Source organism: Salarias fasciatus, chromosome 7, assembly GCF_902148845.1.
Source record: "Salarias fasciatus chromosome 7, fSalaFa1.1, whole genome shotgun sequence".
Lineage (NCBI taxonomy): Eukaryota > Metazoa > Chordata > Actinopteri > Blenniiformes > Blenniidae > Salarias > Salarias fasciatus.
This window is the reverse complement of record NC_043751.1, coordinates 881,601-904,389: the sequence shown is the minus strand read 5'-3', so window position 1 is coordinate 904,389 and position 22,789 is coordinate 881,601. Positions and strand designations below refer to the sequence as shown.

The 22,789-nt window shown below is 47.2% G+C and overlaps 1 protein-coding gene across 1 annotated transcript in view; it reads left to right on the top strand.

The window, feature by feature from the left end:
• The first annotated feature begins 6,292 nt into the window (after positions 1–6,292).
• The window catches only part of LOC115391781 (mitochondrial inner membrane protease subunit 2-like), a 46,224-nt gene continuing 29,727 nt past the window's right edge, over positions 6,293–22,789 (top strand). The window contains exons 1-3 of the mRNA XM_030096130.1: positions 6,293–6,320; positions 15,523–15,664; positions 17,471–17,574. Coding sequence (XP_029951990.1) covers positions 15,530–15,664; positions 17,471–17,574 — 239 coding nt within the window. The 5' untranslated portion in view covers positions 6,293–6,320; positions 15,523–15,529. The remainder of the gene's footprint in view (positions 6,321–15,522; positions 15,665–17,470; positions 17,575–22,789) is intronic.

The following is a 22,789-nucleotide window of genomic DNA, read 5'->3' as shown; positions in this document are numbered from 1 at the left end:
TGCGTGTGGTGTGTGTGTTGTGCTGCAGTCCAGCATCGTGGTTGAGACTCCTCCCTACAGTCAGACCGCCACCTGCCCGGTCCAGGTCCATTTCTACGTCTCCAACGTAAAAGGCGGAGAAGCGTCCCGCAGAGCTTCACCTACCTGCCCGAGTCGGGCGCGGGCCCCCCCCGTCCCCCCCCGAGGCCCGGGTCAAACAGGAGCCCTGGGAGCAGAGCCACGTCTCCCACGAGCCACCTGGGTTCAGTGCTCCACCCTCTACCCAGACTACACTCCCCGCCACCTCCATGGTGTTCCCCCCCGTCCCAGAGCGCCCCCCTTCTTCACCATCCCCCCCCTTCGTATCCCCCCCCGCAGACCACCGCCCTGTTCCCCCACAGCTCCTCCCTGCCTGCTCACATCTCCTCCATCTCCACCCAGACTCTGATCCCACTGCAGACCTCCATCCCTCAGACCTCGGTCCTGCCCCTCAGACCTCGTCCCTGCCCCCTCAGACCTCGGTCCTGGCCCCCCTCAGACCTCCATCCTGCCCCTGTAGCTGTGCGGACCCCCAGCGGGCTCAGAGGAGACCCTGGCATCAAGCAGGAGCCGCTGGAGCATCCGGTCCTGAATCTCTGGGCCTGCAGGCATCACCTTGGACGATGGTAGCGTACTGTCATTTCTGCACCAGCCGGTTCTTCTCCTGTCTGTTCATCCTGGTCCTGGTCCCAGTCCAGATTCTCCTGGTCCTGGTCCCAGTCCAGATTCTCCTGGTCCTGGTCCCAGTCCAGATTCTCCTGGTCCTGGTCCCAGTCCAGATTCTCCTGGTTCTGGTCCCAGTCCAGACTCTCTGACAGTAGAGACCCCTCTCAGCGCTCAGCAGGCACGGTGGAGGGAGCATCAGGATGTGAGGCTGCTCTGCACCTCAGGGTCAGCCCGCTGTGTCCCTGGCTGTGACTTGGAAGCAGGCCACTTCCTGTGTTTAGCAAGTTGTTAAAAGTCATTTAGATGACTCCATTAATCAACTACTTATTTTCCGCTGCGTTTCACTACGTTCACCTCCTCTGGAGCAGCTCGCTGAGCTCAGGGTCACGTGTGCGGCAGGGTCACCGCCCCGGACCTTGTGTTTAATATAGCGCATCTGAATGATGCAGATTGGGTTAAATCTGTCGCCGTCTCTCCATAAGTTGGACTCCAGCTGTTGTGGTCGGCCTCCGACCCCCCCCCCCCCCCCCCCCCCCCCCCCCCCCCCCCCCCCCCCCCCCCCTTCCCCGTGAGCTTTCATCTTGACTTTGACCCTCCAGCTCCAGACGGTCCGAGGCCGAGCAGAGTTACGGGATCGAACCGTGACACCGCAGTGAGCAGAGGCAGCTTCACAGAGCTTGAGATGAAGTCTGTCAGGAGCCGTAAAACATGTTAAACCTTAAAAATGAAGAGAAACAGCTCAGAACGTTTCTCACTAAAAGGATTTATTAACTTTGATGAAACGTCATGTCATGTCTGCGATGTGGAATGGGCTCACTTCATTATTTTAAAGCTGTTTTTATGGCCTTGTAGCTGTTTAACTGATTTATCTTATTAATATTTTAACAGGTTTTAGCTGTTCTGGGTCAGTTGACCAACTGGGTCTATTTGACCAAGTTGAAGCCATTTTAAAGCTGTTTTAAGAATCTTATCTGTCATGGTAAATTCATCTTCCTAAGGTGTTTTCAACTCAACTTTTCTCCATTTGGACCTAATCCTGGTTATTTTACCAAGAGGAGGGTTTGGAAACTCAGCATTTCTCAGTTAGCCCCTCATGCTCATGCTAACGCTGTGGTTGGCCCTCATGCTAACGCTGTGGTTGGCCCTCATGCTAACGCTGTGGTTGGCCCTCATGCTAACGCTGTGGTTAGCCCTCATGCTAACGCTGTGATTAGCCCTCATGCTAACGCTGTGATTAGCCCTCATGCTAACGCTGTGGTTAGCCCTCATGCTAACGCTGTGGTTGGCCCTCATGCTAACGCTGTGGTTGGCCCTCATGCTAACGCTGTGGTTGGCCCTCATGCTAACGCTGTGGTTGGCCCTCATGCTAACGCTGTGGTTGGCCCTCATGCTAACGCTAGCACCGCGGTTACAGGGCGAGCTGTTGGCTGGTGTCGCCGTGTTCCTGGAGCTCCGCTGCTTTTCAGAAACGTCCACCAGAGAGAAGATAAATCACTTCTCTTCTTCAGCAGTGTGACTTTGAAACTCGAGGAGCAGCGTGCTTTCAGTACTCCTGCAGAACAGAAACAATTAAACATGCCAAGTGTGTGTGTGTGTGTGTGTGTGTGTGTGTGTGTGTGTGTGTGTGTGTTTACCAGGCTTCAGGTTTCACAGCAGGACTATGAATAGACTGAATTGCTGCCCTTCAAATAAACTTAGCAGGTTTTACTGCTGTAAGTAATAATAGTAAACAAAATATCCAGAGAGCACACACACACACACACACACACACACACACACACACACACACACACACACACACACACACCTTTCCACAATAACAAACAAAATGTACAGTGAAGTAAAGCAGTGTGAATGCAGAGTGTTAGAGATGGCCTCTCATGACTCATTTCCTAATAAGTAGCGGTTCTGCTCGGTTTGCTTCACACTCTGCACTCTCAGAAACTTGACTGACACCAGTCTGTTAATGTGTAACCATGTGTAAACCGCTGAGTCGCTCTGTTAACCCGCAGGACTCAGCTGGTCCCGTGAAGACACAACCCGACACATTGACAGACGTGTCAGTGTCCTTCAGTCACGCAGCAGGACCAGTTCATCATTGACGTGATGCTCAGCGCTCCAGTATCTGCACCGCCAGTTTAACACTGAAACAAAGAATGGCAGAAAAACTCTTATTTCATACTTGGTCTGAAAGAGAAATGTGATACAGAAATCAGAGAGCAGAGAGCAGCTCTCCAGGAACCAATCAGAGAGCAGCTCACCGTTCTGTTCTCTCCAGGAACCAATCAGAGAGCAGCTCACCGTTCTGCTCTCTCCAGGAACCAATCAGAGAGCAGCTTCGGTTCTCTGACGTCTCTCTTGTCCTGCTTGTGTTTGGTTTCAGTGAACGAGATAATCGACCGAGACATCGGCATTCGGAGCGGCCGAGATGAGCCGGATCGGTACCAGTACTGGGACCCCCGGTCCGGCGAGGCGGCGCTGCCCTTCTGTGGGGGGCCTCAGTAGCTTTAACCCCGCCCCCCCAGGGACTCCTCCCACTGTGTCTGATTTGAATGGCCGTACTCCTCAAGTGCCTGAAAGCCGGCGGCAGCCTCGGGGGGCTTCTCTGGTCACGGTACCTCCTCCACACCTCCGCCTCCCCGTCTCAGGAACCCCCACACCCCTTTTTCACCAAGAACAGCCAGGTGCTAGTTCCACTGAAGAACTGCGTTTCCGTCGAGAGCCACGTCCCTGCTTCACCGTGGTTCAGTTCAGTCCAGCTTCATTCATCCGTCGCCAGGCACCGCAGCGGTGTCTGGGTCCAGAGAGAAACCGTCCGAAGCCGGTTACCAACCGCATCGTGAAGGACCGGCAGTACGGAGCTCAACGCGCTCATGAAGGGGTTGGTCCTGGCCGTGAGCTCCAGAGCCGTTTGGATCAGACGCCTGCAGCCGCCAGACCCGGCTCACCTCCAGAGGCTGACGTGGTTCATAAATGGTTTGATATTTGGACAAAAACTGGATCCTAAGTTGCTTTCTAGTTTCAGATGGTGAACACTTTGTTCATTTTCTGTAGTTTTAAGCTGGTGTAGCAGTTTATGATTTAGTTTTTTCACCAAGTTTGAGACAATGTTGACATCTTAGCAGTCTTAACCTTCTGACTGTTTTGTGAAGCACTTTTGCATGTTTTTTTTTTTGTTCCAATTTCAGTTGTTTTCTTTGAGAATTTCCAGTCATTTGAGTTCTTGAAGCTGTTTTAGGAGTTTTTTTCTGGTTTATTTGTGGTTAGAGTTATTTTTCCTGTTTTAATCCTCGTGCCTTTTTAGCTCAGAGATAAGAGTCCTTTTAAAAATGACAGCTCAGTTTAAAGTCACCTGAATGCTTCATGGAGCCACTTCAGAGGAGCCAAAGCAGCTCCAGAGCCGCAGGTTGGACACCCCTGGTTTAGAGAGTCAACACTGCATCTGCCAGTGTCGTTGGTCGGGATAACCTCAACCAGAGCCTGGACCCCTAACAGTACACCTGGTGCTTAACCCCGCCCCCAGCCGGAGCCTCCAGCTCTGAACTGGACCTGGAACCAGCTTGGTGGATAAGGAGTAGGGAGTGGAACCGTCCTGTAGCTCACCGACACACCAAAGACCCCCCCCCCAGCACCCGGAGGACCTGCAGAACACCCACAAGGGCTGTAATTTGACTTCACGACAATCAGAACAACAGTAACGACACTGTGGAGGCTGGAGTTTCACGAAAGACACGCAGAAGTCTGTATTTTGGCCAGTAAGTGAAGAAAGCTCTGCTTTTGATACTGAGGATCTGCTCTTCTGCCGTGGTGTGGAAAGCTCCGTCCCCCTTCGTCTGCTGTGCTGTGAAGCTTCAGACACTCAACTATAGAAGTGTGTTGTTGTACGTTTGAAGTAAAGAGAAGGAGAGTGTGTGTCTTTGTCTTGAATGAGTCTGTTGAGCAGTTGGTTCAGCTTCACAGAATCCATCATCGTGTGTGTTCATCCTGGATGTGCTGCCAGGTATGAGAACATACCGTCAGTGACCACTAGATGTCACTGCAGGACAGCAGAAAGCTGCAGAACGACACGATAGACTGATGTTTTCCTTTGGTTTACTGCCAAATGCATATACGAGTACACTATACAACATTCAATCAATTTGTTTTTTACATGTACAATTGAACTTACCAAAATAACAATTTTCTCCAATGAAACTATGAAAATTAATTCACGGCTTGAGTGAAACGGGGCGGGTCTGCCATGATGCTGAAAAAACAAAAACCAAGGAGTTGTGTTGACCTTCTCTAACCAGCAGGGGGTGCTGTCCACGCCCTTCACCTCCACAGGCCCTGGGCTGCATTGAGGTGGAGGATCCTCTTCCGGATCTGGGGGAAATCCTCCTCTGATGCTCAGATCATCGGGAAATGACGCTTTCTGTTTCTCCTGAATACAGAGCTCCACCTGCAGAGGAGCATCACCGTCTGATCCAAGATGGCTGGACAATCTGTTAGAGGCCTGTCTGCAGTGTATGAACCTTTAACAACCCCCAACACACACACACACACACACACACACACACACACACACACACACAGATCACAGGGAATACCCATGGCTTGGAGGGAAATAAAGAGTGGCAGCTGCCATGGGACAAAGAGACAAGAGGAAGACATCTGTTGAAGGAAGTGGGGAGTACGAGGAGTGGAGGAGACGACTATGGACATGCTGATCTAAATGGTACAAGGCCTTTGGCCTCCCTGAGACAGATGAAAAAGCTGGATCTGGTCAGAAAAGGAAAAGATTGAGCAGCGAAAAGCCAGACGATCCAGAGTCCAGCGAGGACCAGCAGCGCCCGGTACGGGTGGAGACAGCAGTGGATCCAGCGCCTCGGGCGAGGCGATCACCGCGTCCTGCAGCATCCTACAGCAGCTGGAGCCTGGAGACATGATTATGGCCGACAACAGTTTCCCCACTGAATAAATCATCTCTGATCAATGGCCAGTTGACTGAAGAACAGGTGAGCAGCAGGCAGGTCTCCGCTGCCGAACACGTGATCGAACAGACTGCAGTCTTTCCACATGCTGAACCACGTCCCTCATCAGAGAGCAAGATTCTATTCTGAAAGTGTGTGTTTGTTTAAAAAACCTCCAAACAGCAACCAGAAATGTAAGGATGCCTCTGGTGAAGACTGTCCAACACAACAAGCAGACACCAGGAGGGGAAGATGAGGAGCCAGCAGAGACAGTCAGAATCTCACCACCGTCTGCACATGAAGAAACACAACCGGGACAACTGTAGAAATACACTGCTCAAATGACTTCTCTTTTTGTTCTTCTCATTTTTTTAATATTCAGATCAGAACGATTTTTATTTCTGCACAATCAGCATTAAAAGAGATGTAATAATAGTAATAATGATAATAATAATAATAAAATAATAATAATAATAATAATAATAATAATAATAATAATAATAATAATAATAATAATAATAATAATAGATACTGCATGTTTTCATTTCCGGACTGTTTTGTGCTTCACTGTTTAATAAAGTTTACAGGAAAAAAGAGAAACGTGTGTTTGGGGGCGGGGCTTAGGGCTCGGGAGGAGCTACGTCACCAGAGGAGGAGGAGCCGAGGGGGACGGAGCTGCTTCTGGTACGTGTGTCCGTGTGTGTGTGTATGAGCGAGCGCGTGTGGGACTGTGACCGTGAGTGCGACCGTGTGTGTGTCAGTCAGCAGTGTTTACCTGTGGATCTCTGGTCATCGTGTCAATAGAATCGTACCGGAACTGCTTGCCTGCAGCATGTTTCTCTTTCCCTCACCGTGTGTGTGTCTGTGTGTGTGTGTTTCAGCTAGCGGTAGCTAGCTGTTACCACGTTCAGGTCAACATGCGTGTGGCAGTACACTCACGCGCCCACGCGCAGTGGGAGTTTCACTGCACTGTGTAGAGATACCCTGATTGAGTGTAGATTGTGGTGTGTGTGTGTGTGTGTGTGTGTGTGTGTGTGTGTGTGTGTGTGTGTGTGTGTGTGTGTGTGTGTTTACCTGTGGTTCTTCAGCAGCTGAACGTGATTTCCAGTGTGCCTGCAGTGCTGCACGGAGCCGTGTGTTCTGGAGCAGTTCTGGAGGACGGACTGCGTCCTGTATGCTGTGTGTATGGTGTGTGTATGGTCCCCAAAACCACGGCTCCACGTGGTGCACGCTGAGTGTTCATGTCCTGCAGGGTTCTAGATTGTTCTAAATGGGGACTGACAGCTGAAATTGTCTGATAATGGAGAACTGGCCACTTTATTTCATACTTTGTGTGAAAACTGATGAACCGGAAGTCCCTGAAGCAGCGGTTCTGGACGTGGGCCATCACCCCATCGGTTCAGGTATTGGTGCTTCTGCTGAGCCGACAGTCCGTCTGTCCCATGATGCCTTGCGGCTTCCTCCTGAGGGTCTGTGCTCGATCCTCCACCCGACTCTCATTTCAGTATTCAGAGTGTGATTTCTTCTGAAGAGTGGAGCGATAGAGGAAGGTGGATGAAGAGTGACTCCACCCGCAGTCCATCATGGCATCTTCTGCTTTTAGGGTGGATTTATCAGACCAGCGTTTAAAGACTTCCTGTTTTACCCCCAGAGATCCTGAAAAAAGTCAATCTGGCGTTCCTGTCTGTGAACCCCGCTGTGTTCAACCTCTTCACCCAGCTGCCTCTTTTAATCAGCTGTACTCGGTATCGGTTGTTCTGAGTTTGTTGTGACCCGATCACAGATCCATGCCTTGTGTGTGTGTGTGTGTGTGTGTGTGTGTGTGTGTGTGTGGGTTCATGTATGAGGGAGCAGCTCTCACTAGAACCGGTTCATGGTGGGACTGACGGTGGCTACACAGGCAGAAAGAGTGGCTCCATTCAGTTTTTCTATACAAACCACTTATGAAATACAGCTTCACTGCGTTTTGTGTCTAACAGTATTAAACACAAGAGCTACACATACAAGCAACTTGTAATCCTAAAGATGGGAGGCCTTCACTGCTCCACAGTTAGATAAATCGTCTCCAAAGGCGAATCATGAAGCACCGTCTCCCCGCTCCTGCTCTGGCAGCACCTGCTGCTCGCTGAGGAGAGTAACGGCAAAACTCCAGAAAAGTCTCCAAAAGTCTCCAAAACTCCAGAAAAGTCTCCAAAACTTAATTTCCACTCACTAAATTTAGTGAGAAAGTCGCTGAGTTGGCAGAACTGTAATGACCCTTTCATCATGATTTAGTCTTTTTCAAAAAAGTATTTTATTTAAATGCACTAAATATCCTACCTCTCATATTAAATACAGAAGGAAAAACCTGGAACCTCCCATCGCTATGGTAACCGGTGATTGCAGAGTCACGTTGTCGTGGTAACCGAGGTGATGTCGTCAGAACATGTGTTCTGGCTGGAAGCCTTTACTCTCCCTGTGCAGAGGTGGGAGCTTTCCAGACTCTTTACGTTTGACGAGAGACATAAAGATGGAGTGGTCACAGTGGATGGTCATGGCTGCCCTGAGAGAGTACCATGGAGCCAGCGATGAGGTTCAGGACATGATCTGCGAGCCGTACAGTCTGGAGTATATGGACAGAGCTGGGTGGGAGTACCCCATAGATATTGACATACACTATTTAGTGAAAAACAACACCCCCAAACAGAGCTTTAAGTCCCGCAGGCCCACAACGACCCTTCAAGAGAAACCAGCGCCGAGAGGCACCAAACAGATCAGGGCCCCCACGCCCTTCAGACTCCCCCATAAAGGGCCACCTCAGGGCCATCTAAGTGGCCCGGGCCATCTAAGTGGCCCCAATCACTGCACCCTTCAGTGGCTCGCCTCTCAGTCTTAATTGCACTTAGTCATCTAACACGACCAAATACATACAAACACACACATCGGGGGGTCTTGGCGCGCTGTGTCGGGGGTGGGGCTGTTCAGGTGGATGAGACTGCTCGTTTGGCCTCACTCGCGGCACGGTGTGGTTACTGACCCTCAAATTTTAATCGCAAACAACATATACTCCCATCAACACCCAAGAGACGGAGGGGGGGGAGGGAGGGCAATGGGGTCTTCTGCGCCCCCGTTTCCAGGTTCCTTCTGGTGGGGGGTGGGGCGGGGGGGGCTGTTGTTTTCCCCACAGGCCGGGGGTTTGGAGCGGCTGTGGTTTGGGGGGCTGCTGGCTCAGGGGGGTGCATACCTGTCTGCATCGGGGGGGTGGGGGGGTGGGGCGGCAGTTGTGGGTGGCGGGGGGTTCTGGATGTGGGGTTCGGTGTTCCCTTGCCTTCCGGGGGTGTCTCCCACAGGATGTGACAGTTGGATGACGCGGGAATGTGAGTGTGTTTGGGGTAGGATGGACTGTGTGTGTGTGTGTGTGTGTGTGCGTGTGCGTGTGTGTGTGTCTGTGTGTCTGTGTGTGTGTGTGTGTGTGTGTGTATGTGCGTGTGCGTGCGCGTGCTTGTTAGCGTGTGCGTGTGCGTGAGAGGGTGTGAGTGTGTTGGAATGTGAGTGTGTGTGTGTGTGCGTTTGGTTTAGGGATGAGTGGTTGTGTGTGTGCGTGTGTGCATGTGTGTGTGTCAGTATGAGTGAGTGGGTATGAGTGTTGGGTTGGGGTGGGGGGGGAGTGAGGCGGGAGAGGACAGGGGGTGGGAGGGGTGGGCCGGGCGGGGGACGGGCGGGGGGGGGGGTTCCGGGTGGGGGTCGTGGGGTGGGGGGTGGGGTGGGGTGGGGTGGGTTGGGGGGGGGGGGGGGGGGGGTGATGCCCTGGATCTCGGGGTGCGTGGCCGGAGCAATGGGGGGTGTACTGGCCCGGGGTGGGTAGCCGCCCGTGTGGGCTGGTTCTCCCGGGTGGGTCATAGCCCTTCGCCTGGGTGGGGGGTTGGCTCCTGGGCTCTTGGGCCTTGGGCTCTCGGCCCTGCCCGCCCCGGGCGTCCCGGCTCCTACCGGTCATGGCTCCGCGGGGCCCGGGCCCCGGGACTGCCGGGGTCCCCGGCCGGGGCTTTCCTCTGCCCCGTTTCTGGACTGGAGCGTGGGCGTCTGCCTGGGGGGGCGGCTTGGATCCGGGCTCTGTGATGTCCGCCGGCTGTCTGGGCTCTGAGGGCCTCTCTGGCCTGCTTCTGGCCTTCTCAGAGGTCAGAGGTCATATATGCATGATCACTATCACCATCACTGTCACCATCATATTCACATGATCACGTTGATCTTTAATCACTCTTCACACACTGGGTTACCTTGTCTTCTTGTGGCGGTTAGACTAATGGTGATCTGTAGCAGACCTCTCTTGATGCACGCCCCGAGTTTACTACTAGTTACTACTAGCTATATTCAAAAAAAAAAAAAAATACGGTTTGTGGTGTCCTTGCATTTCCCTCCTCCCCTACACCTCCTTTTATTTTTGTGGCCTGGTCTGTTCACTAATATGGTTTGGAAAAAAAGGGGGAAAAAAAAAAAAAAATGTATGTATGGTTCTGTAATTTTCTGTGTTGGTTGTCGGCTCTGTTTTGGTGTTGTCTAGATTGGGGGTTTGGGATTGTTCTAGGTTGCGTGTGGTGCGTCGACAACACTGTTTTGTATTGTGACTTTGTACATAGGTTGTGCCGCCCCCCCCCCCCCCCCCCCCTTCCGTTCTCCCTCTCTTTATCTTTCTCTCTTTCTGTCCCTGCTCTCTGAGCGTTTCCGTCCCGGTCCTGTCCGGTAGCCATGCCGGATGCCAGCTTTAAATAAAGGCAGCAGCAGGAGGAGACTCAGTCTCATCCTGCTGCTAATATTAAAATCTGTTCGGATAGTAAAAGGCTACAATCATACAATATTGCAAGCCCCAGCTACCGAACAGGACAAGGGAAAAAAAAAAATAAAAAAAAAAATAAAGGGCCACCTCAGAAGAACAACAATCACAGACGTTGCAACCAGAGACGCGCCCGCTGCAGGCAAAACGTTTTTCCAAATTTATCAGAGATGGTCTGCAGTGGACTCTGTGCCACTGAACTTCTGAACTTCTGTTTTTTTTTTTTTTTCCGTATTTATTTATAAGGATTTTCAATTTAAATTTAAGGCAATAATAAAGACACAAACACACAAACAGCACTAGGAAAACATAAAATAGACTAAATGAATAACAAGCTCACAACATTGGCAAACACGTGAAATAAGAGAAGAAGAAAAAATGAAGAAAATAGAATAACCAAGTAAATACATTTAAAAAAAAAGGGGGGGGGGGGGGGGCAAAAATCGCCAAAGAGTTCATATTTCAGTCTTTCCACATGTAAAACACTTGAGTTCCCTCAGCCAAGTCTCAGACAGGGACAACATCAGACTTCACAGTTTTAGGATACATCTCTCAGCAGTTATCACACAAAGAGTCAGAGCAGTACGCACATTACAGTCAAGGTTTTTCAACAGGTTAGCGTGTTCTAACAGAGCGGTTTCAGGGTCAGGAGTTAAAACTATGTTATAAACAGGTGAAAACCATTGAAAGATGAGAGACCAAAAGTTATGTATTTTCAGACAAGACCAGGATAGATGTGTAAGAGTCCCTTCTGATGGGGAAATGGGGAAAAATTAGGGAAAATTGTTTGTAATCTGGTCCTAGAATAATGTAGCCTGTGAACTCCCTTGTATTGGATCAGCTGGAGTCCAGCATTTATAGAGCAAGACTTAATATTTATTAGTATTTCACTCCATGTTTCATCCTCGATCTCAGTGTCCAGCTCAGCTTCCCAGGTTTGTTTCTTCTTAATAGTAGATGAGTCTAGCCTAGTTGAGAAATAAAAGACCAGCTCTGAAATCAGACGTCTTGCTTCAGGGGGTCCCAGAAGGGATCTGAACAGTGCATTATTTTCAGATGGCAGCCTACCTGTCGGACATAGTGTCTTAACTGTAAATATCTAAAGAACTGAGTTTCTGAAAGGGAAAATTTGGATTGTAACTGTTGAAAGGAGCCTAAGTGCTCATCAACATAAAGGTCTTTTAAACTAACAAACCCATACAGCTCCATTCTCTGAAGGCAGTGTCCGTGAGAGATGGTCAAAAAGCAAGGTTCTGCCGGATTGGAGCATGCACTGAAGTGTTTGGAACACAGAATGTTTTCTGATTTGATTCCAAATCCTCTGAGTGTTCAATAGGACAAGATGATCCTCCCTGTAGACCCTGGGGGCTTTGGGGGTGAGAAAAGAAAAGCAGGGAGAGATGTCTTGTGGGTTAGGCTTTTTTTTTTATAGGAAGGCCGAGGGGGCAGGATGAACCCATCCCCTCTCTCGTAGCCGTATTGCCAGTACACCATAACTCTGACAGGAAACATGGAAGACCCTGGCCCCCACGGTCTCTTGGTTTCTGAAGATGACTTTTAGCATTTCTATGTGTTTTGTATCCCCAAACAAAAGGCAAGATAATGGAATCCAGAAGCTTAAAAAATGACTTAGGAATGAAAACAGGAATGTTCTGAAATAAGTATAAAAATCTTGGCAGCATGACCATCTTGACTGCATTTACACGTCTGATCAAGGATGAAGGCAGCGTTCTCCATTTTTCTGTTTTCCTCAAGTTTGTTCAATTTTTCAGTGATATTTATTTTGAAAAGGGCGCTTGAGTTTTTTGAAAGTTTAACGCCCAGGTATTTCACATAATCAGAGGTTATTTTAAAGGGTGTAGTTGTCAGAAATAGTGTGTCCAGGTCATTACCTATAGATACCAGCTCACTCTTCTGCCAGTTAATAGTGTAACCAGAAGCCTCAAAGGAGTTGATAAGTTGGAGTAAATGTGGGATTGAATGTAGGGATGCATGATATGGAAAATTTTAACCGATACCGATAACCGATAATTAACTACTTCGAATGGCCAATATCGATAACCGATAAATTCAGATTTTTATATTCAATATAATCTTAAAATAATCTGAAGTTTGTGTACCAAGGAGAATAAAAACATTGAAGATGCAGTGATGAAAAAGCTCTGGCCTGACTATAACAGCAAACAACAGTACAGACTCTTCACATGTTCATTTATTTTTTGTGAAAATATCAAACAGTTACAATGAGTAACAGTATTTTTTCCAAACAAAAATAAATCAAAAATAAAATCTCCTGTAATTGTTTACACAGGCTGTCAAACTTCTCAAAACTCAGTGTATCAAATATAATCAAATCCCAACTTAAGCAAAAACTGCATCCTTTAAGAAAAGGGTTTCACAGAACTGTGACTTGTTTGTCTGCCAAAAAATGGAGTGAAATATTTTTTAACTATGAAATAAATTAAATGCATTGATATTTCAGCCTCAAATCTAAAAACTAGGGGTGTCAACGTTTACAATTTTTTTCTACATGTGGCGTTATAGATTTATCTTTTTCTATTGCAGTTGTGCTAAATGACCACAAAATGGCGCCTTCTCCTTTGACATACACTACCTCATAATTCCATTAAATCAAAGACATTCCACTCGTTATCAGACAAGAGGGCCGTTTCAGCTGTTAACTTGATATGTTCACTAAGTGTCTTGTCACATTTCTTTAATTTGTTGTACATAAAATCCCTTATGCTAGCTTGTGAAATGCTAGCGTTAGCTCGCTAGCTAGCGTTCACATAGATGCTAGCTGCAGCATCTCTCGTTGCAGCTTGTTGGGGTGTTCCCATGGCGGCTGATCCCTCCTTGATCCCATACTGCTGTTGTGAACCAGCTTTGTCTGACACAGCCTACAGTAGGTTCCATTGCCACACTGCGCGCCGCTCGTTGTCAGCTGCATTCACTTCCCCGAGTCAACTTGAATGCAACACTGGCTGTGGCAGCTTTTGGAAGCTACGGAGGGGTGCAAAAACCCTTCTTCTCCTTAGCAGTCAAGATGCAGGGCAGCAGTGAACCCGCAGAACAAACCCGTGCTGCAGTTGCGTCTCCTGGAGCCAGTTAAAGGCGCAGCACGCCGACAAGCAGTTTTACTGAACCCATTAATTTATCGGTTTAATTTATTGGATTAAATTAAATTATCGGATCGATAAAAATGATGTAATTTTTGCCCCAAATCGGCCGATAATTATCGTGCATCCCTAATTGAATGTTCAGGGTCTGATACAAAAAGGGCGATATCGTCTGCGTATAAAGAGATTTTATGATCAAGTCCACCGAGTGTTACAGGTTTAAAGAAGGCATGCTCCACAATGCTAATTGCCAAAGGTTCGATGGCAAGTGTGAAGAGAAGCAGCGAGAGGGGGCACCCCTGCTGTGCCCCCCTCTGCAAAGTAAAGGCAGGTGACCTATCTGAGTTAGTCAGAACAGATGCTGTGGGATGAGCATTTAGCATGCGTACCCAGGAAATAAAAGACAGACCCAGACCAAATTTCTCCAGAACCCTAAAAAGATGCCGCCATTCCACCTGGTCGAAAGCCTTCTCCGCGTCCAGACACAGGATGGCTTGCTTAGAGCTTTTGTCAAAAGAATAATACATAATGTCGATTACACGTCTAACATTAAAGAAAGAAAATCGATTAGATATGAAACCTGTCTGGTCCGTGTGAATAATGGAATCTGTGCACTCATTGAGCCTTTTTGTGAGTATCTTAGTAAATATCTTAAAATCTAGGTTGAGCATAGAAAATGGATGAAATGATGAGGGCTCAGTTTCGTCCCTGTCCTGCTTCAGCAAGAGTGAAATATTCACGTCATATAAGGTTGGAGGGAGTTTGAACTTCTGGTTTTCACCTGTTATTTAATTTTGCTTTCCCTCTTTGATTGGCTCCAGGCCCCCCGACTCTGAAAAGGGTAAAGCGGCCTGGAAAATGAATGAATGAATGAATGTTGTTGTTCTGTGTGCAAATATGAAACTCAGAAAAAGAGATTTGGAATAAAGAAAAAAAGCAACTACGTTACCAAGAGTGTGGCTTTTGTGATACTCCATATTCTTGAAAGGTTTCACAGTCAAAATGCGGCTTTCCTCTCATTCACACATTGCATTTTTCTAAAACTTAACAGCATCTTTCTCTTTGACGCTGGATCCTCTTGGAACAACATTTACTGTTTATTCCAAACATGGAGGCAGCGTCGACCATCGTCTGCTCTGAGTTTATCGGCTGTTTGATGAGAAAAACGCTCAAACGGTTGGCGTCATTAAATGAAGCAGTTTCTGTTTGCTCTCACGCATCGATCCAGTCCTCTTTTATTTATTTAGCACAGCGAAGACGTCTCCAAAGTGCTGTACACTAAAAGACAGCGATTTGAAACCAATAATCACTTCATGCTACGGCTGTCAATCGATTGAAATATTTAATCGTGATTATTTGCTTCCCTGTCTGCAGTTAACTTGATTAATCGCAAATTGATCACACTTTTTTCATGTTCTCTAAATAACATTAAAGGAAACAGACGTCGGATATGAAGAGGCTGCTTTCAGGCTGCTATGTGGCGGCCATCTTGTGGAGGGGCCGCGGTTTTAGAACTGCTTCTCCTTCTTCTTCTCTTTGGCAGACCACAAACAGCTTTAAGGTGCATAGCGCCACCTACTGTGTGCAGATTCACATCACGTAATAAAAAATGAGTGAAATAAATTAGCGGCGTTATTCGGACCTTGAATTAACTGAACTCGTTATTATCGAGCTAATTTTGACAGCCCTCGTAACAGGTGCGCCCTGTCTTCAGTTTGGTGTGTGTGGCTGTGGATGTACCCGGCTGTGGCCTGGTCGACCTGGTCGACCTGGTCCAGGTCGTGCATCAGTTTAAATCTTTCGGCTCACCATCATTCTTGTCTATGTTGGACTCGCAGTATTGTTTCCAGACAGGTTTGATGTACCTTCATTTTTTTGAAAAGCCTCTCCAGTGATGTCCAGACACTCCACCGGTGGATGTCGTCGTTGACCTGCTTCCCTGTTCTGTCCTCCGGCGCAGCGTTCCGATGGCTCAGCATGTGACGGCGGGTCGGCGCTACCTGCGAGCCTTCGTCAGCGGGTTCTTCGTGGCGGTTCCCGTCACCGTCACCGTGCTCGACCGCTTGGCGTACGTGGCGCGAGTGGAGGGAGCGTCCATGCAGGTGAGAAGCTGCACGTCCAACGGCAAACCTTCAGAGAACACTCAGAGGGGCCTGCAGCAGGTCAGAGGTCGCTTGTATGTCCCCGAGCATGACTCAGCGCCGGGTGATGTCTCAGCATGTTCATGTATCGCAGCTCGTCGGTGCGATGGAGAACTTTATCTGTCGTTACACTTAAAGAAGAGCGTAGTTCATGTCCTGACTTCATGGTCATCCTCAGACGTGTTCCATTGTGGAGATTAACTCTCTGGTTTAAGCAGTGCAATGTTTTAATATTTAGAATTTTATGATGATTAATTATATCCAAGCTATAAATGGGTAGCAACGTAATCTTTTTTCCAAAGCAGCTGATAAGTACGTCCATTCAGCTCCATCAGCAGAATGTTCAGGGTGAGACGACACTGAGGCGTAAATCATGAAGAAAGTTAACCCGTTTCTGATGAATCTAATTGCTCGATGGTGACACTGTTGTTGTTTAAACTGTTTGGCAGTCAGCTCAGTCTTCATAAGCAGGACTGGAGTCGTTCTAAAGATCTTTCAATGCTTTGCTGATGAGTGTGAAACTGAACGTCAGGTTTCCAGCGCCCGGACCAACAGGAAGTATGAGCGGCGGCGCTCTGCGGCCTCTCAGCTGATCATTTCCCATCCTCGCCCCGTGTTCACAAGGAGTGATTTGGTTTTTCTAATAAAAAGATATTGACTTTACTGAACAGAGAGGAGGTCAAAGTGAGTTTGGCGCTCTCATCTTTGATGCCTTTCAGTCAGTACATGGAGTTTATCGACATGTGACGTTTGGTTGGTGAGACCAGTTTGTTACTTCTCACTGGTTTTAATTCCTTTTTTAATTTCCTGGACTCAGCCATTCAAACCACGCGGCATAAACCAGGTTACACATCCATCCAGGAGGAATTTGAACCTGGACCTTCCTGCTGTGGAGTGAGAGCACTAACCACTGCCCCACCGAGCCATTTCAACGATCATTCAGCTGTGTTTTAAATTTCTAACAGAGTTAGAAACCTTGATGAGATGGTTTCTATCTCAGAAGCTCTCATTAGCCTCAGTTTAAGGCTCAGCTGTTACTCTATCGTTTCACTTCTCACAGCTACGTTTTAATTTGAAAGAAAAAGTGATTAATGGAAATTATTTCACTAATTAGTGCTTATTAGCTACCTGATGGTTTTTGAATCAGTTAATAACTCAAATTATTTAATACCTGCTGGAAATCAGAGACAGATATGAAATAAAACAAATCAACAAACAAAATCTGCTCCACTGCAGGATTTTTTTTATTTTTATTAACTCATATTGTTTTCATGTTAAAGGACAGAATTTCTGCCTGTCACTACCACAGACTTAAAGTGTCAAAGTGAGTTTTATTGATTACGACGCATGGAAGACACAGTAGAGTCCAAGAAACGTCTCGTGGAAATTCCACCACTCCTGTGACTTATCAAGAATCAAAATAGATTTCAAACTATGATGATTATTGCAAAGCATAGCGGAGCCACACACTCCTTCATCCATTCATCCATCCATCATCCCTCCATTCGTCCGTCCGTCCATGCGTGTTTTCTTCTCTATAGTGGCAAATCACCTGAAATATCTGATAAATTAGAAACAATAAAATGTAAAAACAATCTTAGGATATGTGCGGAAGTTGCATAAAGAGCCAACTAACGAGCCACTTACAGTCAGGGTGACACAGTTTCATAAGCTGTCCATGGAGGCGGTTGGTTGATAGTTTTGTTCTCGATGCAAGCGGCTGTGGACTGTATTTCTCTGACTGTCGCCTCTTTTTTTAACCGTCAGCCGTTTCTGAACCCGGAGGGGGGGTTGGAGAGTGACGTTGTGCTGCTGAACCGCTGGAGTGTGAGGAACTACCAAGTCCAGCGAGGAGACATCGTGTCCATTCTGTGAGTAAAATACGACGGAAAGACGAAACCCAGCGTCTCGTCCCGACGTGAGGAGCGACGGGAGACTGCTCAGGACATTCTGGAGTCTCCATGTTCGCAGATGATATTGTCATTTATGTTGAGTCTTGTGAGGAGAAGTGGAGAGGGTGAAGGTCGTGAAGGTGGAGGAGTGTGAAGCACTGGGAGCGCTGGTACCCCGATACTAGATGTACCTCTTTTGGTCAAACGGTTTGATTACACTATAAGAAGCATTCTATTCTATTCTGTTTTTATATTCCTTCTATTCTAGTGAGTGTAATCTTAACACTCCTACCAATTATTACATTTCTATGTAACTAAACAAGGCAGATCACAGTATTTTACAACGAAATACATTGAAATAAAGCCGTTAAAACTCTTGATTCATCTCAAGATGAGTAAGATTTCTCATGAAATGCATGAAAGCAAAGAGATTAAAATGCTCGATCTGAGGACCTTCAACTCAGGAGTTTACAGAGTCAAACCTGCCAACATGTTCAATTTTGGAATATGCAGAATGTACAGGATTCCATGATGCAGGATAGATAGATAGATGGAAATGACAGGAGTCAAACCGGAGCTCTTCTTATCCAAAACTTAAGAGAGTAAAGAAGCTTTGTGCACCGGTGGAGAAAATCCAGTTTTTCTGTGTCTCCGATGCCTGAAGGTCTGTTAAAGAAACACCTGCTGCTCTGAGCCCAGTAAGAAATGAAAAGAGGAGGATAAACTCCACAGAGGGACGGTGTGTCCTCCATAGTTTGAACATTTTGAAGAAAGACGTGTACGGTCCCCACATGAAGGCAGTGTTCATCAGTTTTAGATGAACAGACTGCTGCCTCGTGGTCCAGCTGGGCTCTCGGTTCTGCTCTCGGTCTGCCAGTCGGAGTGAAACTGGACCGTCTCCGGGGAGTTCATTAGAAACGGCGGTTACTTTAGGTCAATGATGATTCCCTCTTTGTTATATTTGTCTTTTGCATGCTGTTCTGGGCTGTTTATGCTCATGGCTCATATATTTGACACCCCTGCTTTAAAGTCAGGTAGCGGGCATTCAGACCTGACTCATCCAGCCGCTGCTCTGGGAACCTCCAAGCAGGTTTCTCTCACCTCACCACTGGGAAGTGGATTAAAAGCTTCCATCATACTTAGTTTATCATCTATCAGCAATTCTGCCTTGGATAATGCGCTTCAGATCATGAAACAGATCTTCACTGTGATGGAGCTTCTATGTCCAAACCGTCTGTGGCCACTAGATGTCAGCGTTGTACCTCTGAATGCTGCTGCAGTGTCACTGGAAATCCTCCATCGCTGTTACAAGATCCGCAGCAGGAATCAAGCTCAACATTTTAGCAGCTTGTAAAGTTTAGTAACGGACATTGTCGTGCTGGAATAGAGATCCACCTCTGATTTTTAGGCTCTGTCCATGCTGATGGTAAATGAAGAAATGGAGATAGATGGAATCCTTATCACCTGTTCAGGTAGGACCGATACCCACCAGGATCACTGTGATATGGAAGCAGGGCGGTGCTGTCTGTGCCACCTGTGCTGTTTCTCTCCAGGGTTCTGATTGGCCAGCCTGGCTTCATGCTTCTGCTTACACCGCCCCCTGTAGGTCTGTCCCGCTCGAGTGTGTGTTTTTGTGAATATCCGGGTGTGTGTAAACGTGGCCTGACCTCCTTCAGACTCCTGCAGCTTCATCTTCCAACAGATCATTTTAATAAGCCGTCATATTATTACAAACCAGCACAAACATTATCTTACTGCTGCCTTTGTCCTCAGTGTAAACAGCTTCCTGTGTGTGTGTATGTGTGTGTGTGTGTGTGTGTGTGTGTGTGTGTGTGTGTGTGTGATGTGTATCATGTGTCCAGACTAAGAACTGATGGTTTCTCAGTTCTGCATCTGATAAATGTACATTTTTAGACATTTTGTGGCTTGATGGCTCCAAAGTGAGTGGAGTGGAGTTGCTGAATATCAAACCTCATCGTGCTTCTTGGTTCTTGGTTCTGAATTCTTCTAACTGAGCCACCTTCGACGTCTCATAAACAGCAGACTCGTCCCATCTCTCCCGGTGTGTCATGTGGAAGCCGTAGACGAGGAAAAGAGTGAGCCGGACTTGATGGGACTCAAATCAGGGATTTGCACCAAATGAAATTTGTCTGGAGCCACAAAATACACCTGAAAAAAATGACTGTACATGCAAACCCAATGTCTTATTGCTGAATTGTCACAGCAACAAGTTAGACATATTTATTCCATTTTCAGCTTTTATCACTATTTTATTGAAATGGGAATTTTCACCTTTTTTCTTGGCGCTTCTTACTTTAACCTTCCTGTCTTTAAAGGAAATGAGGTTCAAGTGTGACTGCAGAGGGGTAAGCCCAGGCCTGGTCTCTTCAGCAGCATCCCCTTGACTGGGATGGACAGAGACAGACAGGGACGGACAGGGACGGACACAGTGAGAGACAGACTCTTCCTTTAGTCTGTGGAGGCCGTAACTGATGAGGAAAGTTAAATTCCCACCACATCGTGTGCCAGTCCTGTGCAGACAGTCCATTCGTACCGGATTTAAATGGAAATGTCTTTGTCATTTCCATATGATTAAGTCAGTTCCCATCATTTCCCAGAATACTTGTTCGAATAACTGATAGTGGAGAAATGGGTCAGATGATTTTAGAATTCATGCCGTTGTGGATTATAATTCCTATTAATTAGTATTAATGACTTGCTTATTAAATATGTCTACAGGAGTTTTCCTCATAATGAAAGAAGAAACTCCTGCTGCTTCACTTTTACTACCAAATGTACCAATCTGTCATCTTTGTGATATAACTTCAAAATTTATATCCGTCATAAACTTAATAATAATGCGACTTAATAATAAACAGACATTCTGTCCACTCCAGCGTAAGATCTCTTGAAGTGTCCTCTGAAGATCTGAAGAGGTGAAATTGTCAGAAAATAGCACTGCTGTTCGTTGCAGTTGTTGGTGATCTTAATCTTATGGCTGATCATTGATATACATTTGAACTGGAGTGGCGTTAGCTGTCAGCTCAAGCCGAAATCAAAAGAAGGAGACGGCACTCAGAGAGCTGAACGTGGCAAGAACTGAAGGTTCAATCACTTCCTGCTCATCATTTTCTGTTACGCTGCCATTTATATCAGAATCCAACCACAAATTTTGACTCATCCTGTTAACCCAAGCAAGCCACACACCCATCAACCAACTCATCAACCAACTCATCAACCAACCAACCAACCAACCAACCAACCAAACTACACACCCATCAACCAACCAACCAACAAACCAACCAAACTACACACCCATCAACCAACCAACCAACAAACCAACCAAACTACACACCCATCAACCAACCAACCAACAAACCAACCAAACTACACACCCGTCAACCAACCAACCAACAAACCAACCAAACTACACACCCATCAACCAACCCATCAACCAACTCATCAACCAACCAACCAACCAACCAACCAACCAAACTACACACCCATCAACCAACCAACCAACCAACCAACCAACCAACCAACCTACACACCCATCAACCAACTCATCAACCAACCAACCGACCAACCAACCAACCTACACACCCATCAATCAACCAACCAACCAACCAACCAACCAACCAACCAACCAACCAACCACCGAACCAACCAACCAACCAACCAACCGACACACCCATCAACCAACTCATCAACCAACCAACCTACACACCCATCAACCAACCAACCAACCAACCAACCAACCAACCAACCAACCTACACACCATCAACCAACCAACCAGCCAACCCACACACCTATCAACTAACTCATCAATCAGCCAGCCAACCAACCAACCAGCCAAACAACCAACCAACCAACCAACCAAACAACCAACCGACAAACCAACCAACCAAGTAACCAACCAACCAACCTACCTACACACCCATCAACCAATCAACCAGCCAACCCACACACCTATCAACCAACTGATCAATCAGCCAGCCAACCAGCCAAACAACCAAGCAACCAAGCAACCAACCAAACAACCAACCGACAAACTAACCAACCAACTAACCAACCAACCCACACACCCATCAACCAGCCAACCAACCAACCCCACTGAAAACATAGACTTCCTGTCAAGGTAAATAAATCAATACAACACAACAGTGACAGTTTTCCATCCCTGTTTTGGTGTTTTGGGCAATTTCCTACCAGAACCTCCAGATTACCACCAGATAAATAATCAGTGCAGAACTCCACACTGAGCACACAGCGTTTCATTGAAGACTCTTGTTGTGCTTGACCTTGCAGTCATTCTCCATAATGAGAAAACTCAAAACTCGTTGTGCTTCCAGTGCTGAAGTTATTAGAATGAGGTGCAGAAAATAAATGAGAGAGGGACCGTTTTTATTCTCTCTCTTGTTGTGTGATGCATTGTGGGAGCTGGTTCTTGGCTCCTCTTACAGGGATTTGTCGTCTTCATCGGCGTTCCTCCCTCCCAGCAGCCTTCAGTTACTCAAATGACACAATGAGGGCATGAAGACTGTGTCTTAATGCTGGAGGTATGACAGACGAGGAAGCAGGTGGAAGGAAATAAGTACTTTCTGTGTCGACTGTTGGAGTATTTCCTTCATTTATGTGGAACTTCTTTTCTTTATCTCAGCCACAACACAGTGACAGACGACCGTGAACTGAAGGTATCCGATATCACTTCTGATCCTGAAATACTAGTTACGGTGTTTATTACCAGCTGCTCAGCATTAATAAATCCATTGTTATCTCCATAGCAGCAATTTGTAAATAACTCATGACCCGCAGGAAAAAAACAACACATTCAGAGAGTTCTCAAAAAACCTGTCCTCATCACAGATACACCCTTCAGACCCTGAACTGCAGGCCTTTGGCTCTGCAGCATCCATTCACTGATGATGCCTCCTCCGTGCTGCGGGGCATTGTGGTCCGCAACAATGAACTGAGCTGAATGCTCCCTGGTCCATGAAGACCATGAGGCCCGCTGGGTCCTGGTCCAGCTGAATGCTCCCTGGTCCATGAAGACCATGAGGCCCGTGCCTGGTGGTGTGTTCAGGGACCTTGCAGGTGGTCGTGCTGATGGCATCGATGGTTTCCACTGGTGTGACAGGACACTTGGAGCCTGGCACCTCCTTCAGTGTGTCATTCATCTCCTGGTTCCACTCT